We start from the raw sequence: 22,540 nt of genomic DNA, 5'->3' as shown, positions 1-22,540 counted from the left end.
TTGCTTCAGCAATTTGACATTTTTCAAACACTTCCTTTTAGGGGAGGTAAGGAATGGGACGAGCATTTCTCTTAATTGCTTTATAAACAAAGATTTGCTCGTGGGTTCTTAATGGTGTCCTATTTTATACTACTTTTAAATCTGCAATTCTTTGCCAGTATAAATGAATCATTTAAATATACCTACATGCATGGGGGATCACTAGAACAAACCACATATGCTTACCCTAAAAAGGGGCTTTCCATTCAATTTAAAGAAAAAGTTTTGCTCTCTGAAACTGAAAGAAAGGAGTAATGTTTGTATATTATGCATAATATATGTCTGGACAATGTGCGTTTCACCATTACAAAACAAGAAAGCAGCTAGCAGCATTAACCTGATTTTCTACCAATGCTGACGATTGAGATCAACATGAGCAATGCGACATGGACGGGATGCCACGAATGAGACCATGTGATCATGAAACATCAAATGCTAGATGATGATTCAGTAGAAGCTGGTGTTTGGACTGGTATATCGATAGGAAAGGGCTGAGGGGGCATGGCGATATCAACAGTTCCTTCTAACATTTGTATCACTCTACTCATACAAGGCCGGTGAGAAGGATTGTACTGGATGCACCACAGTCCCAACATGCTCAACTTCTTTGCTATACTTACATCTTCGTCTTCTGTTATATTATTTCCCCCCAGGTTTTGAAATTCTTCCATTTCCACCTATTTGAATGCCCACTCTGGATAGTAAAATTTGCTGGATTTGGAAGCTTTCATGTCAAAGTTCTTTCTCCCTCCCACAATTTCCACGATCAACATACCATAACTGTACACATCTGATTTGTCAGTCACGGGTCCATAGTTTCTAGACCACACCTCTGGGGCCACGTAGCCAGGGGTTCCTCTAGCACCTGTTAGAGACACATGACTTTCTTCTCTATCTGTTAATTTAGCCAAACCGAAATCTGCAACCTTTGGAGAGAAATTGACATCCAACAATACATTATGAGGTTTTATGTCACAATGTAATATCTTGCTTCCACACTCATCATGAAGATATGCAATCCCACGAGCTGTGCCCATTGCAATGGAATACAACTGATTCCAATTCAATATATTTTGATCATCTTCATGGATATATTTTTCAAGGGAACCATTGACCATGTACTCATAAATCAAAGCTCTTTTAGACCCCTCCAAGCAATATCCCAAAAGTCGCACAAGATGCAAGTGGTGGATCCTTCCAATGGTAGCCACTTCATTTAAAAATTGAATTTGACTGTGTTTTGATTTATCAAGTATTTTAACGGCTACCATACATCCATTTGCAAGTTCACCTTTAAATACTGTACCGAAACCTCCTTGGCCAAGTTTGACTGCAAAATTGCTTGTGTATCTTTTAATTTGACGATAAGAATATTTGTTGGGAATTCCTGCTTGTAAAAAGTTCGCAACTGAAGGAGGTCTGGAGTCGAGGGGATCCATAAACCTTCTAATATCTTGCTCCTCTTGTTGCACTCTTTCCTTTCTCTTTTGCCTAATCCTTCTGTAAATGAAGATGATGATTGATATAATGAAGGCACCAGATATAGCACCTAAAGCTGCAACAAAATTCATAGCCAATTCTAATACGGTAATCAAGTGCACAAGGTAAAGGACCATAATCCATTCATGAAAATTTTAAATAAGATAATTAATTTTGAAAAGAAAAAACCCCCGTCTAAAGTAGCTTACCTGCTTTATATTTCGAGAGCATCCGCCATTTCTCTGGTAGAGAAGATTTCCTAAAACAAAATAAATTATTTAGTAAAACTTGAAAGAAAAATAACGCTTATTTCTCAATTTGTAATTTCCCTTCCAAATTCAAAACCCTAAGTCAATTAAGATTTTATGATTTTCATGGTCCTTTTATTTATTTCTGGTGATTATAAAACCTGATAAGCTTTCACAATATGCTTGAACTATTAATTATTAAATTCAGATATAAAAATAAATACCGTCAGAGCAGTTGAATTGGTGGGGACCATTGGCACAAATGCACGCCTCAAGATAGTCCTCTCCATTATAATAATCTGGGGTATAACAAATCCCACCAGAGGCTTCACAGGAAGTGCATGCATCGCTGATATTCCATTTCATTTCGAATCCCGTGCAGAGGAGCTCCCGGAGATTCTTTTCATGAGTGATGTTGGAGCTATTGTTTTTCGGAATGACAACGCCGTATCGGCTTTCACAACTTTCATCATGATATTCCAGAGATAATCCAGAAAGAAGAAAGTAGCATAAATCGTTTCTGCTTCTGCAATCCAAACACTTGATTTGCTTGAGATCGATGCTGTATGGAGGTTCTCTGTTACAGATAAGAACGGTTCCTGATTTGTATTTATCAGAAAGATAAAATGGATTTTGATAAGGCCACCTGAAAGAATATAATACTTCTTTATTGCAAACATTGAAATGGTTTTCATCACAGGCAACACGAATGGTATTGTTTGCATAAGATGATTCTGTGATCCCTCCCACTACCTTATACCTGTCTCCCAAACAAAACCCTGACGCATAACGGACAACATTTAGAATAATATTGTTTCTTACGCACCTAGTATCTGTCATGCCGCAATCATTAAAGGGATATTTGACAAGAGACTGGTTGCATGTATAATTAGAACAACTCTGATACGAAGGATACGGGGAATAGGCACTTACTAAAAACAAAGCAAAACATGTAATAAGAAGAAACGGAAGGAGAATCCAGAGAGCCATGAAAAGTAAAGGAAAGGAATGTATCTGATGCAATTGCAGGTTGTGAATGGAAACACTCCTCGCTTGGGCTTTGTAGAAAATGAAAAGGAAGGAACGCAGAAATAGTGAATCGGGGAAGGAACGCAAAAATACAAAGTCCCTTGACCAAATGCAATGTTATAGAGAGGAACGCAGAAATAGTGAGTCAGGAAGGAACGCAGAAATCGTCACTTGGAAGAAAGAAAGTCTGTTGACCGGATGCAATGGTATTGACCCACAAATAAGTCGATTACTAACCTTCAGTTTGAACACTAAATCTTAATAAAGACTGGGTGGGCAAAAGTGAAATTTCAACACACCATCCTCGATTAAAGAGGCAAAATTGAAAGATGTTTTTTTCACAATTTTCACGGACATGCAATTAAGATTATAGTTGTGCTACATTATTTTTTATTGAAGTGGTAAAGTTATTTGTTAGATATTTTTTCTTTGGTTTTAAATGTTGAAGATATGTGACTGCAATTTTGTTAGGTTGTTTTTGATTAAAAAGATAAAGTTGTTGGCAAGATGCTTTCTTCTTAATTTCAATATTGATTTATTTAAATACATTTAAGATTGTACAACTATGTCACATCATCTTTAATTAAAAAGGTAAAGTAGTTTGTATGACTCTTCTATCTAATTTTCAATGTTGAATAAGTGGACATATCTTTAAGAGACTCCAATCTTGTTACATCCTCTTTCATCAAGAATCTTATAGACTAAGTTGTTGGCAAGATGCTTTCTTCTTAATTTAAATATTGATCTATGAATATACATTTAAGAATGTACAACTGTGTCACATCATCTTTAATTAAAAAGGTAAAGTAGTTTGTATGACTCTTCTATTTGATTTTCAATGTTGAATAAGTGGACATGTCTTTAAGACTCTCTAATCTTGCTACATCCTCTTACCAACAATCTTATAGACTATAATTAATTTTCTAATTTAATAAGTTAAAAAATGTCATTTATCTATTTTTTCTATTTGTTCATGTTGAGATATATAAATAAAACTAATATTTAATTAGCATATATGCTTTAGTGTGGTCTTTTAAGCTTGAACAAGTGTCAATAACCCCAAAAAAAGCTGCTTATCAGGAGCCTCCTTCCCACCATAGGCCAAAAAACTATCTCTATCATGTCTAGATTTATTGGCGGGGTTTTCTAAAAATTCTATCTTCAACTCCAATATTGCTTGCAAGTCACTTAGCTTGCCTAACATTTATTAGCAATAGGTTTATTGTACCACACAAGCATTGCCAATGGGCACATTAACCTGCATGACATGGGAACAATTGTGTGGTGTTTTTGAAAGTAGCGTTGGAGTATACAAATGTTTTTCCATATGCATTCGATAATCAATCCCAAGCATTTGACAGGTAATGTTTTATGTTTACTTTCAACAAGTGGTGGTGTTTGTTTGAAGGTTTTATGAGATAATTCTTGGACTACATGTGCACATTGATACAATTTTAGTTCATCTAGTTTTCCATTTGCATTCTATAATCAATCCCAGGTGCTTGACAGGTAATGTTTTATTTTCATTTTCAATGGTTTGTGGTGTTTCTTTGAAGGTTCTTGAGATAACCCTTCAACTGAATGTGCCCATTGATATAGTTGCGATTGATCTAGGGAAAATAAAGTTGTTGAAGTTGATTTTGTTGGTGGAAATTAATAGACGCCATTATTATAGTGTACTTGAAAAAATGTTTGAAACCCATCAAGTTGGATGTGGGCATTGATGTAGGTGTTGTGTATTTTGTGAAACCACTATGAAGGATAGGTAATTTTGGGTTTCTTATTTAAGTTTTCCTACTATTTATTGTGTTCTTTCTTTGGATTTTTTGTCAAACAATAATTAAACGATTTGAATTTGTTGTTCACTAGAAAAAATCATCTTAACATATGGTTGTGATTTTCATGTCCACTTGAATCACTTTCTCTATTCGAGGTTTATGTTCCTAAGGTTTTTTATCATTCGCATGTGGAAGAAGAGGTCACTGCCAGTTTCTTTGTGTGGTCAAAGTAGAGGATTTTGTAAAACCACTACAAAAGAAAGGTAATTTTGGGTTTCTCATTTAGGATGTCTCACAATTTATTGTTTTCTTGCTTTGATTATTTTGTCAACAAACCATTAAACTGCAATAATTTTTGATTGAGTGGGAAATATTTTAGTTTGTCTATCATGGTGGTTACTATTTTTATCCGTTCTTTATTTGATTGGTTGTTTCACTCATGTAACCATTGCAATGTGGGTGTTAATTGAACCTTTGTTGGATACAAGGGAGTATTGTGGTTTGTTCATAAATTAGTTGTTCAATGTGTTTGTTGTTTTCATTTAACCACTTCAAAGGACTCGCAATTTCAGGTTTGTGATTTAGGGTTTTATGCAATTTATTCTATGCTTGCTTTAAGTATTTCTATCAAATAACCATTAAATTGTGTCAATTTGTGGTTGACTCAGAAATAAGATCTTCAATCTAGTTGTTATTTTAATCCATGTTTGAATCGCTTTATATGCTCAAGAGGGACGTTTCTAAGATTTTTATCATCTAATCATGAAATAATAGGTTATTGCTAGTTCCTTTGTGTGCTTGAAACAGAGGGTTTTGTGAAACCACTATGAAAGATAGATAATCTAATGCTTGCCAAGAAACCCTAGAGAATCAAACCATCTAACATCCTAACTAAATGACATAGAGATAATTTTTTTCTTAAGAAGAGATATGACCTCACATTAAAACCTACACAAGATTCATATAACTTATTAACAAGATTGCATAACATTAAGAATAAGTGGAAATAAACTCACAATGCGTAGGTTCATATAACTTATTAACAAGATTGCATAAATCGTCTTTTCTTCTGCATTCCAAACGCATGATTTGCTTGAGATTGATGATGTAGGGAGGTTCTCTATAACAGATAAGAACGGTTCCTGATTTATAATTATCAGTAAGATAAAATTGATTTTCATTCTCAGACCACATGACATAATGGAATAGTATTTTAGAGAAAAAATTAAAAGAATTTTCATCACGGGCAACACAAATGGTATTGTTTACATAAGATGATTGTGTGATCCCTCTCACTACCTTATACATGTCTCACAAACAAAACCCTGATGTATGAGGGAAAACATTTGGACTAATATTGTTTCTTCTGCACTCAGTACCCCTCATGCCACAATGGTTAAAGGGATATTTGATAAGAGACTATTTCCATGTAGAATTAGAACAACTCTGATACGAAGGATACGGGGAATCAACATTTACTAATAACACAACAAAATATGTTATAAGAAGAAACGGAAAGAGAATCGAGAGAGCGATGAAAAGAAAAGGAAAGGAATGTATTTGATGCAATTGCAAGTTGTGAATGGAGAAACTTCTCACTTGGGCTTTGTAGAAAATGAAAAGGAAGGCACACGGAAATAGTGAATTGGGGAAGGAACACATAAATACAAATTCTTCGAGGCTAAGTGAAGGATTGAAATGCTTTCCTTGAATATTTACACCCAATGAAGAGGATAGATTTGTTAAGATATTAAAAATTGAACTTGTCCATGTAAATGACATATATAATATAATGTTTTTATTTCTTCTCCATTCTAATATCTATCATGCCACATTTTTTCTGGGGTATTTGATGAGGGACTAGTTGCATGTATAAGGAGAATATTTTCTTGGCCTTGAAGTTACACAAAATGATAAGCACATTTTCATCTATCAAAGTAAGTATGCAAAATATGTTTTGAAGAGGTTTAGAATGATAAATTGTAGTCCGGCTTCTACACCCGTGGCAATAGGCACAAAACTAAGTAGAGAAGATAATGAGATAGATTTTGATTCCACTATATTCAGAAAATTGGTTGGTAGTTTGATGAATCACACTGCAACTAGGCCAGATATAATGTCTAGAGTTAGTTTGATTTCTAGATTCATGGATGCACCAAAGAATTTGTTGGTAGTGGGCTAACATCTCTTGTGGGGATTTACGACATGGATCAACAACCTCCTATGGATTCTATAAGTCTTGTGGTTGTATTAGGCATTGACAGGTCGATCTTTTGGTGCAATGGTAACCCTAGCTTGTAACAAATGGTATCAAAGCTTGGTCACAAGTTCGAATCATGCAGGTCATGATGAGTGATGATGGGAGGGGGATTGTTGGCAGTGGGCTAGCGTCCCTTGTAGGGATTTGCGACATGGTTTAATAGCCTCCTATGGATTCTATAAGTCTAATGGTTGTATCGGGCATTGACAAGTTGATCTTTTGGTGCAACGACAACCCTAGCTTGTAATAGAATTCACATTGGCAAGAAGGGAAAAGGTATTGAGGTATATTGCAATAACTATGAAACATGGCATATTATATACTACTATAGATAATTTCTAGTTGGTTGGATATATAGGCAGTTATTTTGCAGGAAGTATTGATGATAGAAAGAACACATCTGGATATGCATTTCATCAAGGAATAGGTGTTGTAGCATGGGCATCAAAGAATCAGCCTATTGTGACAATTTCATCAGCAGAAGTAGAGTATGTGGTAGGTACATCAGTAGCATGTCAAGCAATATGGATGCAAAGAATTTTTAAGAATCTAATACATAAACAAGAGGAGCCTACTACAATATATTATGACAACAAGCCCACCATTCAACTTTCAAAGAATCATGTTTTTCACAAGAGGACAGAGCACATTGACACTAGATATCACTTCATTCAAGAGTTGGTGAACAATCTAGAGATTATCCTATAGCATTGCAGATCAAAGGAGCAACTTGCAGATATATTTACCAAGGCATTAACACAAGAACCATTTGAGTATTAGAGAGAAATTTTGGGCATTGTAAATATTAATGTAATTAGTTGTTGATGGTAGAAATTAGGGGAGAGTGTTAGAAATATGTAATTTCTATTATATTCTAGATTTATCTAGAATTCTTATTGTAATTACCTTATTGGCTTCTTATCAACTAAGTTAAAAATTTCTAAAATTTTGTAATATCTTCTATTGTCTTCTATATAAGAGGCTATTGTAAATATTTTTCATGCGTGTAGCATCATAAAATTGTGACCTTGCAATTTTCGACCGCATTTGGGTCTTCACATTGGTAGATGAATCCCTAAGCCTGATTGGAGACCTGAGAGATGCTCAAAACACCTAAAACTTGCACCCCACACTACTATCTGTCACTTCCTATCCTAAATTAGGAAAGGAAAAGGGCGTAGCGCCCCTTTCCCCCCTACAAAAAGGGTGTGGTGCCCCTATCCCCACCCTATTTTGGGCCTCCTTTGACCTTATCCTTGTAAAGATGTAAATCGTGCTAACTTCAATAATAGCCGAAATACTCTTTATTCTTAAATAAACTCATAAATCTATTAATAAGTCTATTTCATTCCATTTTCCATTCATAGCTTCAATTTATGATTCCATTTAGATTGTAATAAACACAAAATTTCTATAAAAGATAACGATTCTTCATTCAATAAATCAATATAAGTAGTATTTCAATCATACACTACTTACGCATTTCAAGTTGTCGTAAGTTCAATAAAAAAATAATACAAAGTAAAGGGTGAGATGCGTCCGTTGATCTGCAACCCAAGCTATCGCCAATGCAATATTTAGCATGAAGAAAAGAACAAGATTCAGGTGCTTTTTTCGCCCAACCTTGAAGCTTACGCTTCCCCAGAATTCTTGGTCAATCAAGAATACCTGACCCTGCATGAATTGTTTTAACCAAAGAATTCAAAAGAAAGAGGGAATCTGGTGCATGCCTAGACAATATATGCATTTTCATTTTTCTACTTCATTCTAAGAAACAAGCATTCACTATTATTCAAGGATGTGGTAGAGAGCATAAAATAAGGAATTTCCATCATTTTCTATGGATAATTCAAATAATAACTCGGCTAAGTATAATGTCATGCACAACAAAATAATAGTTGGAAAAAGAAACTATTCTCTCTAAAAACATCCACATTCGGCACCCATCCCGAAAGGTAATTTTCTAACTCAAGCCAATCCCTAGCTTGATTCCCTCAAAATCAAATACAATTGAGAATACAATCTTTCTTTTTAAACAAAATAGAAATATCATTTTCCTTACTAACATTATTTTGTCTAATTCATCTAATTGAAGACAATCTTTCATACTTTGGAAAACGATAAAATTTCATAAGCAATAGTTTCATAATCAATCTTTTGACTAAATAAGATACATGTAAAAGAAGGTGTTATACATGCATGAATTTTTCTTTCATATATAAACAAAAAGGGTATGCAAACACGTTCTTAAATGGAAATACAAACTAATCATTTAGACAAATTACACTACTATAGTAATTAAATTGACTAACATCTATTTCTCTATGATTTATATTTTAAATGATTTATAATTCCCTTCCAATAAACAACGACATATGCAAAATTGTATATAATAATCATACTCTATACCTAAACTTCTAATTTCATAGTTTCTTATTCCAAATAATAACTAAAGCAAAATAATTTCGACCTCTTGTAAGCTTGGACCGGTTTGTACAACTTTGATGCTCTTTTGCCAAATAGTACCACGCCTTGCTGGAAAATCTATCTCCAATATATCCCTATCTCTATCTCAAATCTATTTCTATCTCTCTATTTGATACTATAAAATATCTTCTCTATTCTCTTCTATTTTATTCTTCTCTTCATGAGTCTATCATCCTTTCTTGCTTGTGAATGAACATCCTTTTCCTCCTATCTCCCACCTCTATTTATCCAATTATTCCCTATGATTTCTCCCTATTCAAAGGCTCGGTGATTGTAATTGTTTAGGAGTCTATTACCTAAGTCTATGTTTAACTCATCTTACTTTTCCCACGTCTACAAGAGATGGCATTCTTTGATGCATTTTCTACTATTATCGTGCAAGATTTAACTATTCATGGGTTTCCTATCGCTGACTATCCTAGATTCTTGACACTATGTGTATGTTATCATATTATTTACTGCAGTTATTTGCATCTTTTTCTGCTATTTATACCACCATTGAGTGTCTTCTGCCCGCTATGTCGAATGGAGGAGTCTAACTATAGTTTTTAACATGTATGATAGCGGATTTAATGCTCCATGCAAAGGTTAGTAAATTAAACTTGTCTTCCAAACACTTGAGTGGTGAGTTGAATGCCCACGCTATAGATCTATCCATGGCCATGTTTCCTATGTTTATGCTATAAACCATTTGCATGCTATTACTCCACGTTGGAACTTCAAGATTATGTGTTTAATGGCTAGTTATTGTCTCGTCTATCGTTGTGATCTCATGTCAAAACCTCTATCTTTTGCATTAACTATCATTTACCTATGTTTTAGTCTTATGCCATATATCGACTCATAGTAGTCATTGTCTTTATGTTGGAGTTAACCGATGGTTTTTTGTTTTTTTAGTTTGGTCATGCATTAGTCGACTTGAGTCTAATTGGCCACCGAAATTGCCATGCGACATAGTCGCTTTTCAAATAAAAACTAACCCACCACCTTTTAACATGCGACTATAACATAATTTACAATGTAAATATTACACTTAGACATTTAAAGTTTATAATATATATATATATATATATATATATATAATTTACGTATATGCTAATACTTATAAATATGTTTTATGAATAGTCATTTTTATAGCATATGACAATATTCGTAATAATTAAATTTATAATTTCACCTAAAAATATATAAATACGAATATGTGTAATTCGATAAATTCAAGTTGTCTACCATCTATATAACAAATGATTAATCATTTTATATACTAGCTCGTAGAATTCAATTTATTAACGAATTTTCACCCTTTTTAGACAAATAAAACATAATATTTCATTCATGATTCAAAATCATTCATAAATGCAGACATAAATGTATATGCATAATTTCACTAATGTAGTGTGTGAGATTCCCTATTCCATCGAAGTCATTTAGTTAAAAACAACTCTACCTGAGTCGTGTTCTCGCCTTCGACTACGTTCACCTATTCCTACATCACTTGCACTCGACAATTCATCAGCATTGACAATCCCAAATTAAAGAATACTAAATGTCGAATTCCATATCAATTGCAGGAATAAAAATACATACAATATTTCCTCACAACTGAATTATGAATTATGAATTGAGTTCTATAGTAAAATCGAACTCTCTCTTAGGTGGTAACTTGGTAAGATCTTCTGGAAATACATCTCGGAACTCTCCAAGATTGATCTTTGATTCGGATATCATCAGTTAAGGATTAAGGATGAAGACATTCTTAAAAATGCATTCCGAATAAGGTATGGGCACTATGAATTCATAGTTGTACCATTTGGTTTAACTAATGCCCTAGCAGCATTCATGAACCTCATGAACAGTATTTTCAGAGAATACTTGGATGATTTTGTTTTAATCTTCATTGATGACATATTGATCTATTCTAAAAATGAAGAAGAACATAAGAAGCACCCGAGGATAGTTTTGCAACGATTGAGAGATCGTAAGCTTTACGGGAAATTATCTAAGTGTGCCTTCTTCTAGGAAAAGGTGCAATACTTAGGCCATGTCATATCTACTGAAGAAATTTCAGTTGATCCTGTGAAGATAGAATCAATAATACAATGGCCAACACCTCAAAATGTTTCTGAAGTTAGGAGTCTTATGGGACTTGCAGGATATTATAGAAAATATGTGGAAGGGTTTTCCAGGATAGCAGCACCAATTACCTCACTTCAAAAAAAGGAAAAAAGGTTTGAATGGACTGAGAAGTGTGAGGAATCATTTCAACTCCTAAAGCAGAAATTGACAATAGCACCAGTATTAACTATACTAGATCCCAATGGACATTTTGTAGTAATTACAGATGCCTCGGGTGAAGGTGTGGGAGAAGTGTTGATGCAAGAAGGAAAGGTGGTTGCATTTGAATCACGAAAGCTAAAGCAATATGAGATGAAGTATGCTCCGCATGATTTAGAACTTCTAGCTATTGTGCATGCATTGCAAATGTGGAGGCATTACCTTTTAAGGAAGCCTTTTGAGCTAAAAACGGATCATTTAAGATTGAAGTATATTTTTACACAACCTAACCTAAATGCCAGACAAAGAAGGTGGCTTGAGTTTCTAAGTGAGTATGACTTTGGTATTGAATATATCAAAGAGAAAGAAAATAATTAATTAAAAAATAATTACTTGATATTAATTAAAAATAATTACTTGATATTAATTAAAAATAATTATTGGGCTCTTCTAGAAGCTTCATGACAAGGTTTTTGTAGATTTTATTTAAGATAAGATTGTATATATATTTTTAATGAAATAAATATTGATTGAATTTCTTGGATTACTTGATATTAATTAAAAATAATTATTGGGCTCTTCTAGAAGCTTCATGACAAGGTTTTTGTAGATTTTATTTAAGATAAGATTGTATATATATTTTTAGTGAAATAAATATTGATTGAATTTCTTGGATTACATATCTCAACTAATATATTAACATAGATTTAGTTCTATGCATTTTCAATATGATAATACATGCAATAGTTTTCAATGGCATTCAAGACATTAATATGACTAAAATTCAACCCAAAAAAATTAATGTATTATAACTCCAATGAAAATATCTATGCATAGATTTTAGAAAGGTTGATGAAATAAAATCAACACAATAATTGCAAGTTACATTATAGATGGAAATAACTTTCAATTTGATTAATTTTGCCACTTCAACATATTATCTTATCTATAGTAGTATTTGTTTTCATTCAAAATATTAATAGGCTTGACAACTTGACCAAAAATTTCAATGAATGACAAAACATATTCAAAATTCAATGACAATTTATTTTTGCAATGATTGTTTCTAAAATCAACCAATCAAATAATATATAATATGGTCAAAATATGTGATATATGCAATAGTTTCATCTTGTTCAAGCAATTAATAAAATTGACATTTGACTCAATAATTTAAATTAATAAAGACGTGAGGAATTCTAGGAAGATGGCATTGCGTGGGATGTGTTTGATCACTTGGGCTAGGGCATCTATGCCATAGCCGAGCTCTTTCTCAGCTTCTACAGGCATCCAGCATGGGGGAGATCGGGTGTTGGCAAGGGGGAGTGTGGAGATAGGGTGGGCTTGTCTATTTCGTGTGCTGGTTTGTGGTTCTTTTCTCACTCATTTCTTGGGGGTTTTTCGGTGTTTTGGGGAGGATTGTGGTTTTGTGTGGCATCCTTCTAGGGTATTATTCTTCAGTGTTGTCATCTTTGGGAGAAATTATGTGGTAAGGGTTTGTGTTTTTTGTAGTCCTTATTGTTGATTGAATTGTGCCCTATATTTTGGGGGTTTAGTGGTTTTTGTTTCTTCATGTGAGGGAGTTGCATGGCTGCTCAAAAAGGACCTATGGGTGCTTCGGGCACACAATTTCACAATACTTTGACAAGAAATATTTCTTCTTCCTAAATGTTGGAGAATATGATGTTTGTCTTAGCTAGTTCAAACATGGGTGAATACTCTTCTCAAGCTGGAGGTTTCATACCAAAGAAGGTTAATGGATGTCTAGAAACAAGTGACAATAGGTTTGTTGTTATGATTTATCTAGCTTTGGTTAAGGAGGACATTGAATATTTCTCTAGGAATGCTTTGATCTATAAATCTATGGGGAAATAAGGCATTTGAAGGGGAGCCTTATTTCTATAATCAGGTTGGTGTTTTTATTAAACCTTTGCATGTATGACTTAACCCTGGATAGAAGAGATTCCTTCAAGGGTTCCTATTTGGGTAAGACTTCCTTGGTTTCCTTTGGAGTTTCAGAGAGAAGACATCTTCAATCTGGTTGCAACTTAGCTAGGGAAGCCAATAGGCCCCTAACATTAAACTATGGAAAAGAAGGTAATTACCTATGCCCATGTTTGTGTTGAAATTGATTTAAACAAGCCCTTCCCCGATTCCATGGAATTTCGATTGGGATCTAGTTCTTGGATTCAATAGCTTGATTATGAAATGTTGTCATGAATATGGGCATTTGTAGAAGATGTGTCCCAAATCTAAATCAGTAGGGGACTTTAAATCAGGGACAACCAATGCACCTCGTAAACAAGATAAAGTGAAAGCTCCTATGAGGGAGGATAAGGAATGTTTCATCCCAGTCAAAACTCAAAATAAAGGTTGGGGTCTAAAGAGGACCCTTCTGGACAGGTAGGTGGATGAGGTCTTCAATACGTTTGATGCCCTTGAAGATCTGGAATAGTCTGATGGGGCTATTGGTAATATACCTGCTAGCCATGATCTTTTTGAGGTAGGGGTAATAGGTAGGAAAGAGATCAATGCTAATTAGATTGAATCACTAGAGAAAGCATTTGGGGTGCACATGGAAATAGTTACCTCCCTGACGCCCATGGGTGAGATGGAAGGTAGTGGAGGTATGGAAGTGCAGGTGATCTCAAATTCTATCTGCTTGGAGACTTATGGTAGAAAGGATTTGCTAAATGGGAGAAAAGGTATAGGAACTTCCTCTGTGCTCTGGAAAGGTGCTCTGGAGAAGGCCCTTAAGGTGGGAAGGATGAAAGACCAGGAAAAGGTAAAACTAGTTGGTGAGACTTTAGTGGAATTTGGTGTTGTGAAGACCATTGATTCTCACTTCTCTCGGTCTTAGAAATGATTTTACTCTCATGGAATGTAAGGGGGCTGAATAGAATCCCTAGACAAAAGCCTATTCAAGAGTTCATTTGGTCTTATTCTCCTAATGTGGTTTTTATTCAGGAAACTAAGTTATCCGTTGATGGTATGTTCAACACGACTGCTAAAGTTTGGTCAAGATGTCTTTGCCAATGTATTAGGGCCCAGGTTAGTTCTAGAGGCTTGGCTTTGTTATGGGATCCTCACAAGATTGTCCTACTTTGGTGGATCTATGGCAAGTCCTCTATCTCCTTGGCGTCCACTTGCTACGAGATTGGTAAGATTCTTCTTTTAACTAATGTTTATGCTCCAACTAATTTTGTGGGAAAATCCTTGCTTTGGTCACATATAGGATTTGTTCGCTCTCTTCCACCTTTGTTCCCTTGGATTTTGGCAAGAGATTTAAATATTGTATTATGTTTGGAAGAGGAGAGGGGAGGTATTACAAGGCTTGACCATTCTATGGGGCTCTTGAGGAGTAACATTGAGTTGCTGAGGGTTGTGGATATCCAACCTTCCAATGGTTTATTTACCTAGAATAATAGGAGATGCGGGGTTGAGGTTATATTAGAAATATTAGACAGGTTCCTGGTTTCTTGTTATTGGATGGAGGATAGCTAGACTACCAATTCAAAGATTTTGGATTAGAGAGGATTAGATCATTGGCCTATCCTTCCGTTGGCCACTAAGTTTAGGATGACTAACAATCTCTCATTTAAGTTTCAGCTTATATGGATGAGGGATGCTTCTCTTCAGGATCATATGTTTGAATGGTGGAGGGAAGGGAAGCCTGCTTATGGTGCTTCTATGTTTTCCTTTGCCAGGAAATTGCAACATGTTAAGTATAGGCTAAAAAATTGGAACAAGATGAGTTTTGGTAATATTTTCTCTACCAAAAGGAATGCTTAACAAAGGGTGAATACTATCACCCATCAAATTAGAGAGCAGGGTATGTCTGATGCTTTAGACAGAGAAGAGGCTATTACTTTAAAAAAACTAGAAGAATGGGAGCTCTAGGAGGAGATTTTTTGGAAGCAGAAGTCTCAGATTGATTGGCTATAGGAAGGGGATAGAAACACAAGTTTTTTCACAACTCAATAAAGGACAGAAGATATGGTAGTACTTTCAATTCTCTCATTACATCGGAAGGTGCTCAGGTTTCCTCTCATAGGGAGATTGCTCAGGAAGCCATTAGATTCTTTGGGAATCTGTTCAAAGAATATTTTGTGCCTGATCAGGCTGAGGAGGTATTGGTTCTTGATTTCATTCCTTCCATAGTCACTCCGAAAATGAGTGAGGCTCTCATTAAACCTATTTCCCTTTTTGAGATTGAGGCAGTGGTCTTTGGTATGAAGAAAGGATAAGCTCTTAGGCCTAATGGTTTCCCTATAGAGTTCTGAAAATCTTTTTGGGACATTGTCAAGCTAGATCTGTTTGAAGTTGTGCAGGAATATTTTAGTAACAAGCAAATGCTTAAGGTGTTGAATTCTACATTTCGTGTCCTCATTCCTAAGAAGGAAGGCGCCAATTCCCTTAACTCATTTAGGCCCATTTCTCTGTGTAATGTGATCTACAAAATTATCACCAAATTTATTGTTGAAATGTTAAAGCCTTGGATCAGTAGATTAATTTTTAAGGATAAAGGGGGATTTATTTTTGGAAGACAGATTTTGGATGGATTTATCATAGCCGGTGAAGCAGTGCATTTCATGGTTGTCTCTAAGGAGAAGGGTATGTTTATGAAGCTTGATATGGACAAATCCTACGATACAGTCAGATGGAGTTTTCTATAAAAGTTTCTCTTGTCTTTTGGATTTGGAAGTGATTGGATTCGTTGGGTTATGATCTGCATCACCTCATCATCCTTTTTTGTTCTTATTAATGGTGAGCAAACTGATTTATTTGGTGCAACTAGAGGCCTTAGGCAAGGAGATCCTCTCTCCCCCTATTTATTTATTTTGATGGCTGAAGGTTTGGGAAGATTTCTCAAGTCTCAAGTCAGGTAAGGTTTGATTCAGGGCTACAGGTGGGGCCATGGCATTCCTCCCTCCTCCCATCTTCAATTTGCGGATGACACTACGTTAATGCGGGCTGCTAGAATCAATGGAGCGATCAGTTTTAGAAGAGCCCAAGATATTTATGTGAATGCCTTTGGATAGATGATTAATGAAGAAAAATCTCATATCTTTTTCTTCAATACTCCTGCTCTCATTCTGGTAAGAATTGCACAAATTTTTAGGTTTCAAATTGGTACCCTTCCTTTTGTTTACCTTGGAATTCCTCTTTCGGTTCATAGATTTCTTGGAGCTATCTGACAAGAAATTTTAGATAAGTTTCAAAGCAAGATGTGTCACTAGAGTAATAGGTGGCTCTCAATTGCTGGTAGAGTTTCCCTTTGAAAGTTGGCAGTCTAGGGGCTTCCCATCTACAAGTGTTTTGTGTAGAGAGCCCCCACAAGCTTTATTAAGGAATTTGATGCTCACTCTAGATAGTTCTTATGGACTCATAATTTTCTCTCCTATAAGTGGAGTTTGCTTAAATGGGTTAGTGTTTGTAATTCAAAACACAAGGGTGGCCTTGGTTTGTGGAAAACAAGCTTGAATGGTTGCACTCTTGCTGCTAAGTTGTTTTGGAGATGGTGCATAAATCAAGATCAAGGATGGAGTATTATCCAAAAGATTAAGTATCTTGGTGATGTGGAAAGTAAAAATGTTCCTTGGTGCAGCTTGAGAGGAAATGGGTCAATCATTTGGCCCACCCTAAAGAGAGGAGCTCATCTAGTCAAGAAGTGTCTCTTTTGGATTTGCAAAAGAGGCTCTGAAGCTTTATTTTGGAAGGATTCTTGGGATGGATATCCTCCTATTTGTCTTAGTTTTCTCATCTCCGGCCTCTTGGTGACATCTTTATGGTAGCTGGCCGGAGTAAAGTTGAGGATTTTAAAGTAATTTCAAGGTTGGGTCATGGCGAGGTAGTTAGATGGAAGGAACCTCAGGAATGGCCACTTGGAGGTTCTATAGAAGAGAGGGAAACTCCTACTGGATTATTAGCTAGGAGATTTTGTAATTCTCTTAGATGTGTTGACATCCTTGCTTGGGGCCCTAATCCATAGGGCAAGTTTTATGTGGCTTTTGGCTATCAAGAGCTAGAACGAATGACTTTTGCAAAGGTGGATGTTCCCTAGTGGAAGCCAGTTTGGAATAGGTTGGCTTGGCCCAAGTGTAATTGTTTCTTGTGGCTTTTGGTACAAAATAAGTGTCACATCTTAGAGAATCTTCAGAAGAGGGGCTTCCATGGGCCTTCTATCTATGTTTTATGTAATAAGAGTGAGGAGAAAAGTTTGCACCTTTTATTCCATTGCTCCTTCACCATTGATATTTGGCATTGGTGGTGGGGGGTTTGGAAGCATGCTTGTGTTCATGCTAACACTGTGGTGGAGTTTTGGAATAGTCTAGGTAGACCTCCTACTAAGACTCCCTTTCTAGATGTGGCTTGGGACATTGGTCAAGGTTTTATTATCTGGAAGGTGTGGTTGGAAAGAAGCCGCAAGATTTTCCAGGATAGGATGAAAATGGTGCAACAAGTGTGTTTGAAAGTTTTAAATATGATTTAGGAGACCCTAGCTGTGAAGTGTGACCTTTTTGGGGATTTTGATCCTAGTGAAATGCAAGTGATTCAAAGTTTGAATATTTTTGGGGTAGGCTTCGATGATGCTTTATGTAAGAAACTACAGTTCAGGAGAAGAAATGCTAAAAGGAAGGCTTGTCAGGATAGTAAGTGGATGCCTCCTCCTCTGGGATATCTTAAGATTAATACTAATGGGTCCTCTAGAGGAAATCTCGGGCATGCTGGGGTTGGAGGAGTTGGCAGAGATAGTTCTAGTAATGTTGTTTTTCTCTTTTCTAACTATAAGGGTTTACAAACTAATAACTATATGGAGGCTCTTGCTATTCTTTTGACCCTTGAGACAGGTTGTGCTCTTGGGTGGAGTAAGAATTTGTGTGAGTCTGATTCCCAAGTTGTGGTTGATATGTTGAATCGGCAGAGGATGGAGGATGTGGAGTGGCATTTGGCTATGGTGGGTAGACAAATTCTCTCTTTGAGTTATTCCTTGGAGGCAGTTTCTTTCTATATGTTCCCCATGAGTAGAATAGAGCTGCTGATTGTCTAGCGAAGTGGGCCTCAAATCACTAGGAAGGGTGGAGATTTGAAGACTGGGTTCATCTGCCCTCAGAGTATGTTCATTTTCTTGAAGGTTTGGTCAAGGAGGATTTAGCGGATTAGTTGTTGCTCATTTGGGGGCTTTGTGTTGAGTTCTTTGTTTCTGTATTCTTTTGTGGGCTACTGCTTGGTTTGATTTAATAAATTTTTACCCCCTTTTTAAATAAAAAAATGAATAATGACGTAATTTACAAAAACAAAACAAAAACAAATTGATTTTTGCATTGACTCTTTCCAATATCAACCAAAAAAAATCAAATAAATGACAATTTAACAATGATCTAAATATAAAATAAAATATAAACTACAAGATTCTTGCTTGAAAAAATAATTCTATATGATCATTATCAGATAAAAAGTTGCAGGGTACTCCGTGACCATCACGCCAGTATTAACGATATTGTTCTTTCTCAATCCATCCCTTTCTAATTTCGTCTTATTCGTGGACTTTTTCACTCTAAAGTTTGGCTGCTCTAAAATGGCCATTATCTTGCCCGGTAAAATATACAGAAAAATTTAAATGGCTATCTGTTCATCGCAACATATGGCTTATAATTCTCCAACCATTAAACTTTGTTGTCATGTACGAAAGTTATTAGAACTTGCTATTCTTATTTCGTCTCATTCAATTTCACTGTTCAAAAACGATCATTATCGACTTTCCTGGAACGCGTTTGGCAAGTTTACGTTGCAAAATATAACTTTTTTAGATTTACCATTTTTGAGAAAATGTTTTTGACAATCAAATGTATATAGATTAAAATGAAAATATTTTTTGCTTCACTGATTAGATATAGAACTGTTGACTATAATCAAGGCTGTTGACCATTAATAAATTTTAATGTTCTAAGTATTAAATCTATATATGTTTAGTTTGCATCAAAAATCGTGTTAAACGAAAAAATATAAGATGTGCTATGTTTTGAGATTATTTTATTTTTAGATTTATTTCATTTTGTTTTTTCTTTTTTGTGATTGGCTGTCTGTATTTTCGGTGGTTTTTTTTGTTTTTTTAATTTGAAAACACAGAAATATTTTTTTTAACCAATCAGATATGATTATTTTTTTATTTTCTAATGTTTTGGCTACCATACATTACCGGCAAAGTTTCTTGGCTGCTGTTCGTTTATGGCAAAGTTTTCGCCCTACATTTTGCACTCTTGATGGGCAGAGAATATTTTAATTTTCTATATAAAGAGTTATTAATTTAGCATAGTAAAAAATATTAATGTTAAATTATATATATTAAATTGAGATATATAGTAAATTATAGCTTTATAGGGCTTCAGTCCTAGCTCGCCCCTTCATGGATCGCAATCCTCATGGTCTTGGTGCGGGTTGACACCTTTCCATTATAGTGAATATAAAAAAAGAATTATAGCTTTATAATATAATATATATATATGAATATTTAAATTAAATGTAATTATAATTTATAAATTGTTTTTTAATATGTCAAATTTTTTTAATTTAAATTAAAAAATATTAATTATTAAGAATAAAAAATTAATCAAAATTTATTATATTTTTTTCTAAATTTAATAAGTAAATATTTTTAATGACTTATATGTAAATATAAATAATTTTAATATTTATATTGATTATAACATGATTAGTAACTATACATTTAAATTAAAAATGAAGCATTTAAAAATTTTGGTGGAAATCTACTAGGATTAATTGTTTTCTCATTAAATTATTATAAACAAATTTTTAATTAACCTAAATCAATTAAAGAAATTTCTATTTAGATAAAACAAAAAAATAATTTTTATAATATTCTTAATTTATCAATATTTTAAATATATTAATTTATTAATAAATTTCTTAACACCATAAAAAAATACAATTTTCTAAAATTTTGTAATATTATTTTTTAAAGATTTTTATAATATTATTAATTTATTAATATTTAAAATTTAAATCTCAATTTTAAAGTGGTGCCCTAATATAATATTTGTATTTAAATAAAATAGATTTTTAGAAGATGCATAATAGTTAAGTTTAACAATTATTAATTTTGGTATTTTATATATTTGAAGAATATTGTGTTTATATTTAAAATTTAAAATTCAATTGATTTATTATATTTAATAATTTATTAATAAAAATTTTACCACCACCAAAAATATCTTATGTCATCTACAAAGACTATATAATGTAACTAGTCTAACCTTATAAAAAATTATTTATAATAATTAATAAGGTAAATTAATAAATTTATAATATGTATTTAGCTTTAATATTAAATAATTTTAAATATGTTTTTGAGGAGATTGAATCATTCTGAATTTTTTTAAGGGAAATTCAATCAAATAAAAATAAGTTTGAAATTTGGATGAACTAATTGCGGATGCTGAATCTTTTGTGCGACCCCTTTTCCCAGTGTCCCATAATTTTTCGATTCCCACCATATTTCTGTTTGTTCGGCATCACACAATTTCATCGATTGTGAGCATTATCTTGGCATTTTTTTGGACTTAAAAGGGCACAACGAAAGCTGGTTAATTACAAAATTGAAGAATGGAAACAGAATGGCATTCTGGACTTGAAGTGCAACCTGTAATCATCACAGTCAGTGAAGGAATGTAAAGTCATTTATTCACATCACACACAGCTCTTCTACACCTCCGATTAATTTATAGGATATTTTTCCCTTTAACGGTAGAGAAATCGAATTACATTCAAGAAATGACTCAGGATATTATTATAGGATATTTTTTGCTTCAGCAATTTGACATTTTTTAAAAACTTTGCTTCAGCATTTCTCTTATTTGTTAATGGTGTCCCGGATTTTACAATCCTATCACGAATCCATTTAAAACTTTTTAATTTACAATTTTTTTTTTTGCCAATGTAATTGAATCATTTACATATACCTACATTCACGGGGGACCACTAGAACAAACCACATATGCTTGCCCTAAAAAGGGGCTTTCCATTCAATTTAAAGAAAAATTTTTGCTCACTGTAACTGAAAGAAGGGAGCCATGTTTATATATCATGCATAATATATTTCTGGACAGTATGAGTTCCAGAATTACATAAGAAGAAAGTATCTGCAATATTTAAAACCTAATAGATTCATTTGCCTATATAGATTAAATAACAAGCTGATAGGCTACCAATGCTGACAATTTAGATCAACATGAGCAATGCGTCATATAGATGAAACACCATGAATGAGACCATGTGATCACACATCAAATGTTAGGCGAGGATTCAGTAGAAGCTACTGTTTGGAGTCTGGACTGGTGTATCAATAGGAAAGGGCTGACGGGGCATGGCAATATCAACAGTTCCTTCTAACATTTGTATCACTCTACTCATACAAGGCCGGTGAGAAGGGTTGTACTGAATGCACCACAGTCCCAACATGCTCAACTTCTTCGCTATAATTTCATCTTCATCGTCTGCTATATTATCTCCCCTGAGGTTTCGAAATTCTCCCATTTCCACCTGTTTGAATGCCCACTCTGGATAGTTAAATTTGCTGGATCTGGTTGCTTTCATGTCAAAGTTCTTTCTTCCTCCCACCATTTCCATGACCAACATACCATAACTGTACACATCTGATTTGTCAGTCACGGGTCCATAGTTTCTAGACCATACCTCTGGGTTACACAAACAGGGGTTCCTCTAGCACCCGTTATAGAGACATGGCTTTCTTCTCTATCTATTATTTTCGCCAAACCAAAATTTGCAACCTTCGGTGAGAAATTGACATCCAACAATACATTATGAGGTTTTATATCGCAATGTAATATCTTGCTTCTACACTCATCATGTAGATATGCAATCCCACGAGCTGTGCCCATTGCAATGGAATACAATTGTTTCCAATT

The 22,540-nt window shown here is 34.3% G+C and overlaps 3 protein-coding genes across 3 annotated transcripts; all 3 read right to left on the bottom strand.

Annotated features, from left to right (window-relative positions):
* Positions 1-327: 327 nt before the first annotated feature.
* LOC131875668 (rust resistance kinase Lr10-like) lies at positions 328-1,610 on the bottom strand. Its single transcript, XM_059220269.1, has one exon. The coding sequence runs from the start codon at positions 1,608-1,610 to the stop codon at positions 717-719; it is 894 nt and encodes a 297-aa protein (XP_059076252.1). The 3' UTR covers positions 328-716.
* Positions 1,611-1,673: 63 nt separating this feature from the next.
* On the bottom strand, positions 1,674-2,857 carry LOC131036567 (uncharacterized). The gene is made up of 2 exons (XM_059220955.1): positions 1,991-2,857; positions 1,674-1,777 (listed from the first exon to the last, which is right to left on the bottom strand). Exons 1-2 carry the CDS (start codon positions 2,754-2,756, stop codon positions 1,674-1,676), a joined length of 870 nt encoding a protein of 289 aa, XP_059076938.1. The 5' UTR covers positions 2,757-2,857.
* Positions 2,858-21,917: 19,060 nt separating this feature from the next.
* On the bottom strand, positions 21,918-22,235 carry LOC131876150 (PR5-like receptor kinase). Its single transcript, XM_059220954.1, has one exon. It carries the CDS (start codon positions 22,233-22,235, stop codon positions 21,918-21,920), a length of 318 nt encoding a protein of 105 aa, XP_059076937.1.
* Positions 22,236-22,540: the final 305 nt, after the last annotated feature.

This window comes from Cryptomeria japonica, chromosome 5 (assembly GCF_030272615.1).
Source record: "Cryptomeria japonica chromosome 5, Sugi_1.0, whole genome shotgun sequence".
Taxonomy (NCBI): Eukaryota; Viridiplantae; Streptophyta; class Pinopsida; order Cupressales; family Cupressaceae; genus Cryptomeria; species Cryptomeria japonica.
The sequence above is the reverse complement of the archived record's forward strand: the minus strand, read 5'-3'. Positions and strand labels throughout refer to the sequence as shown.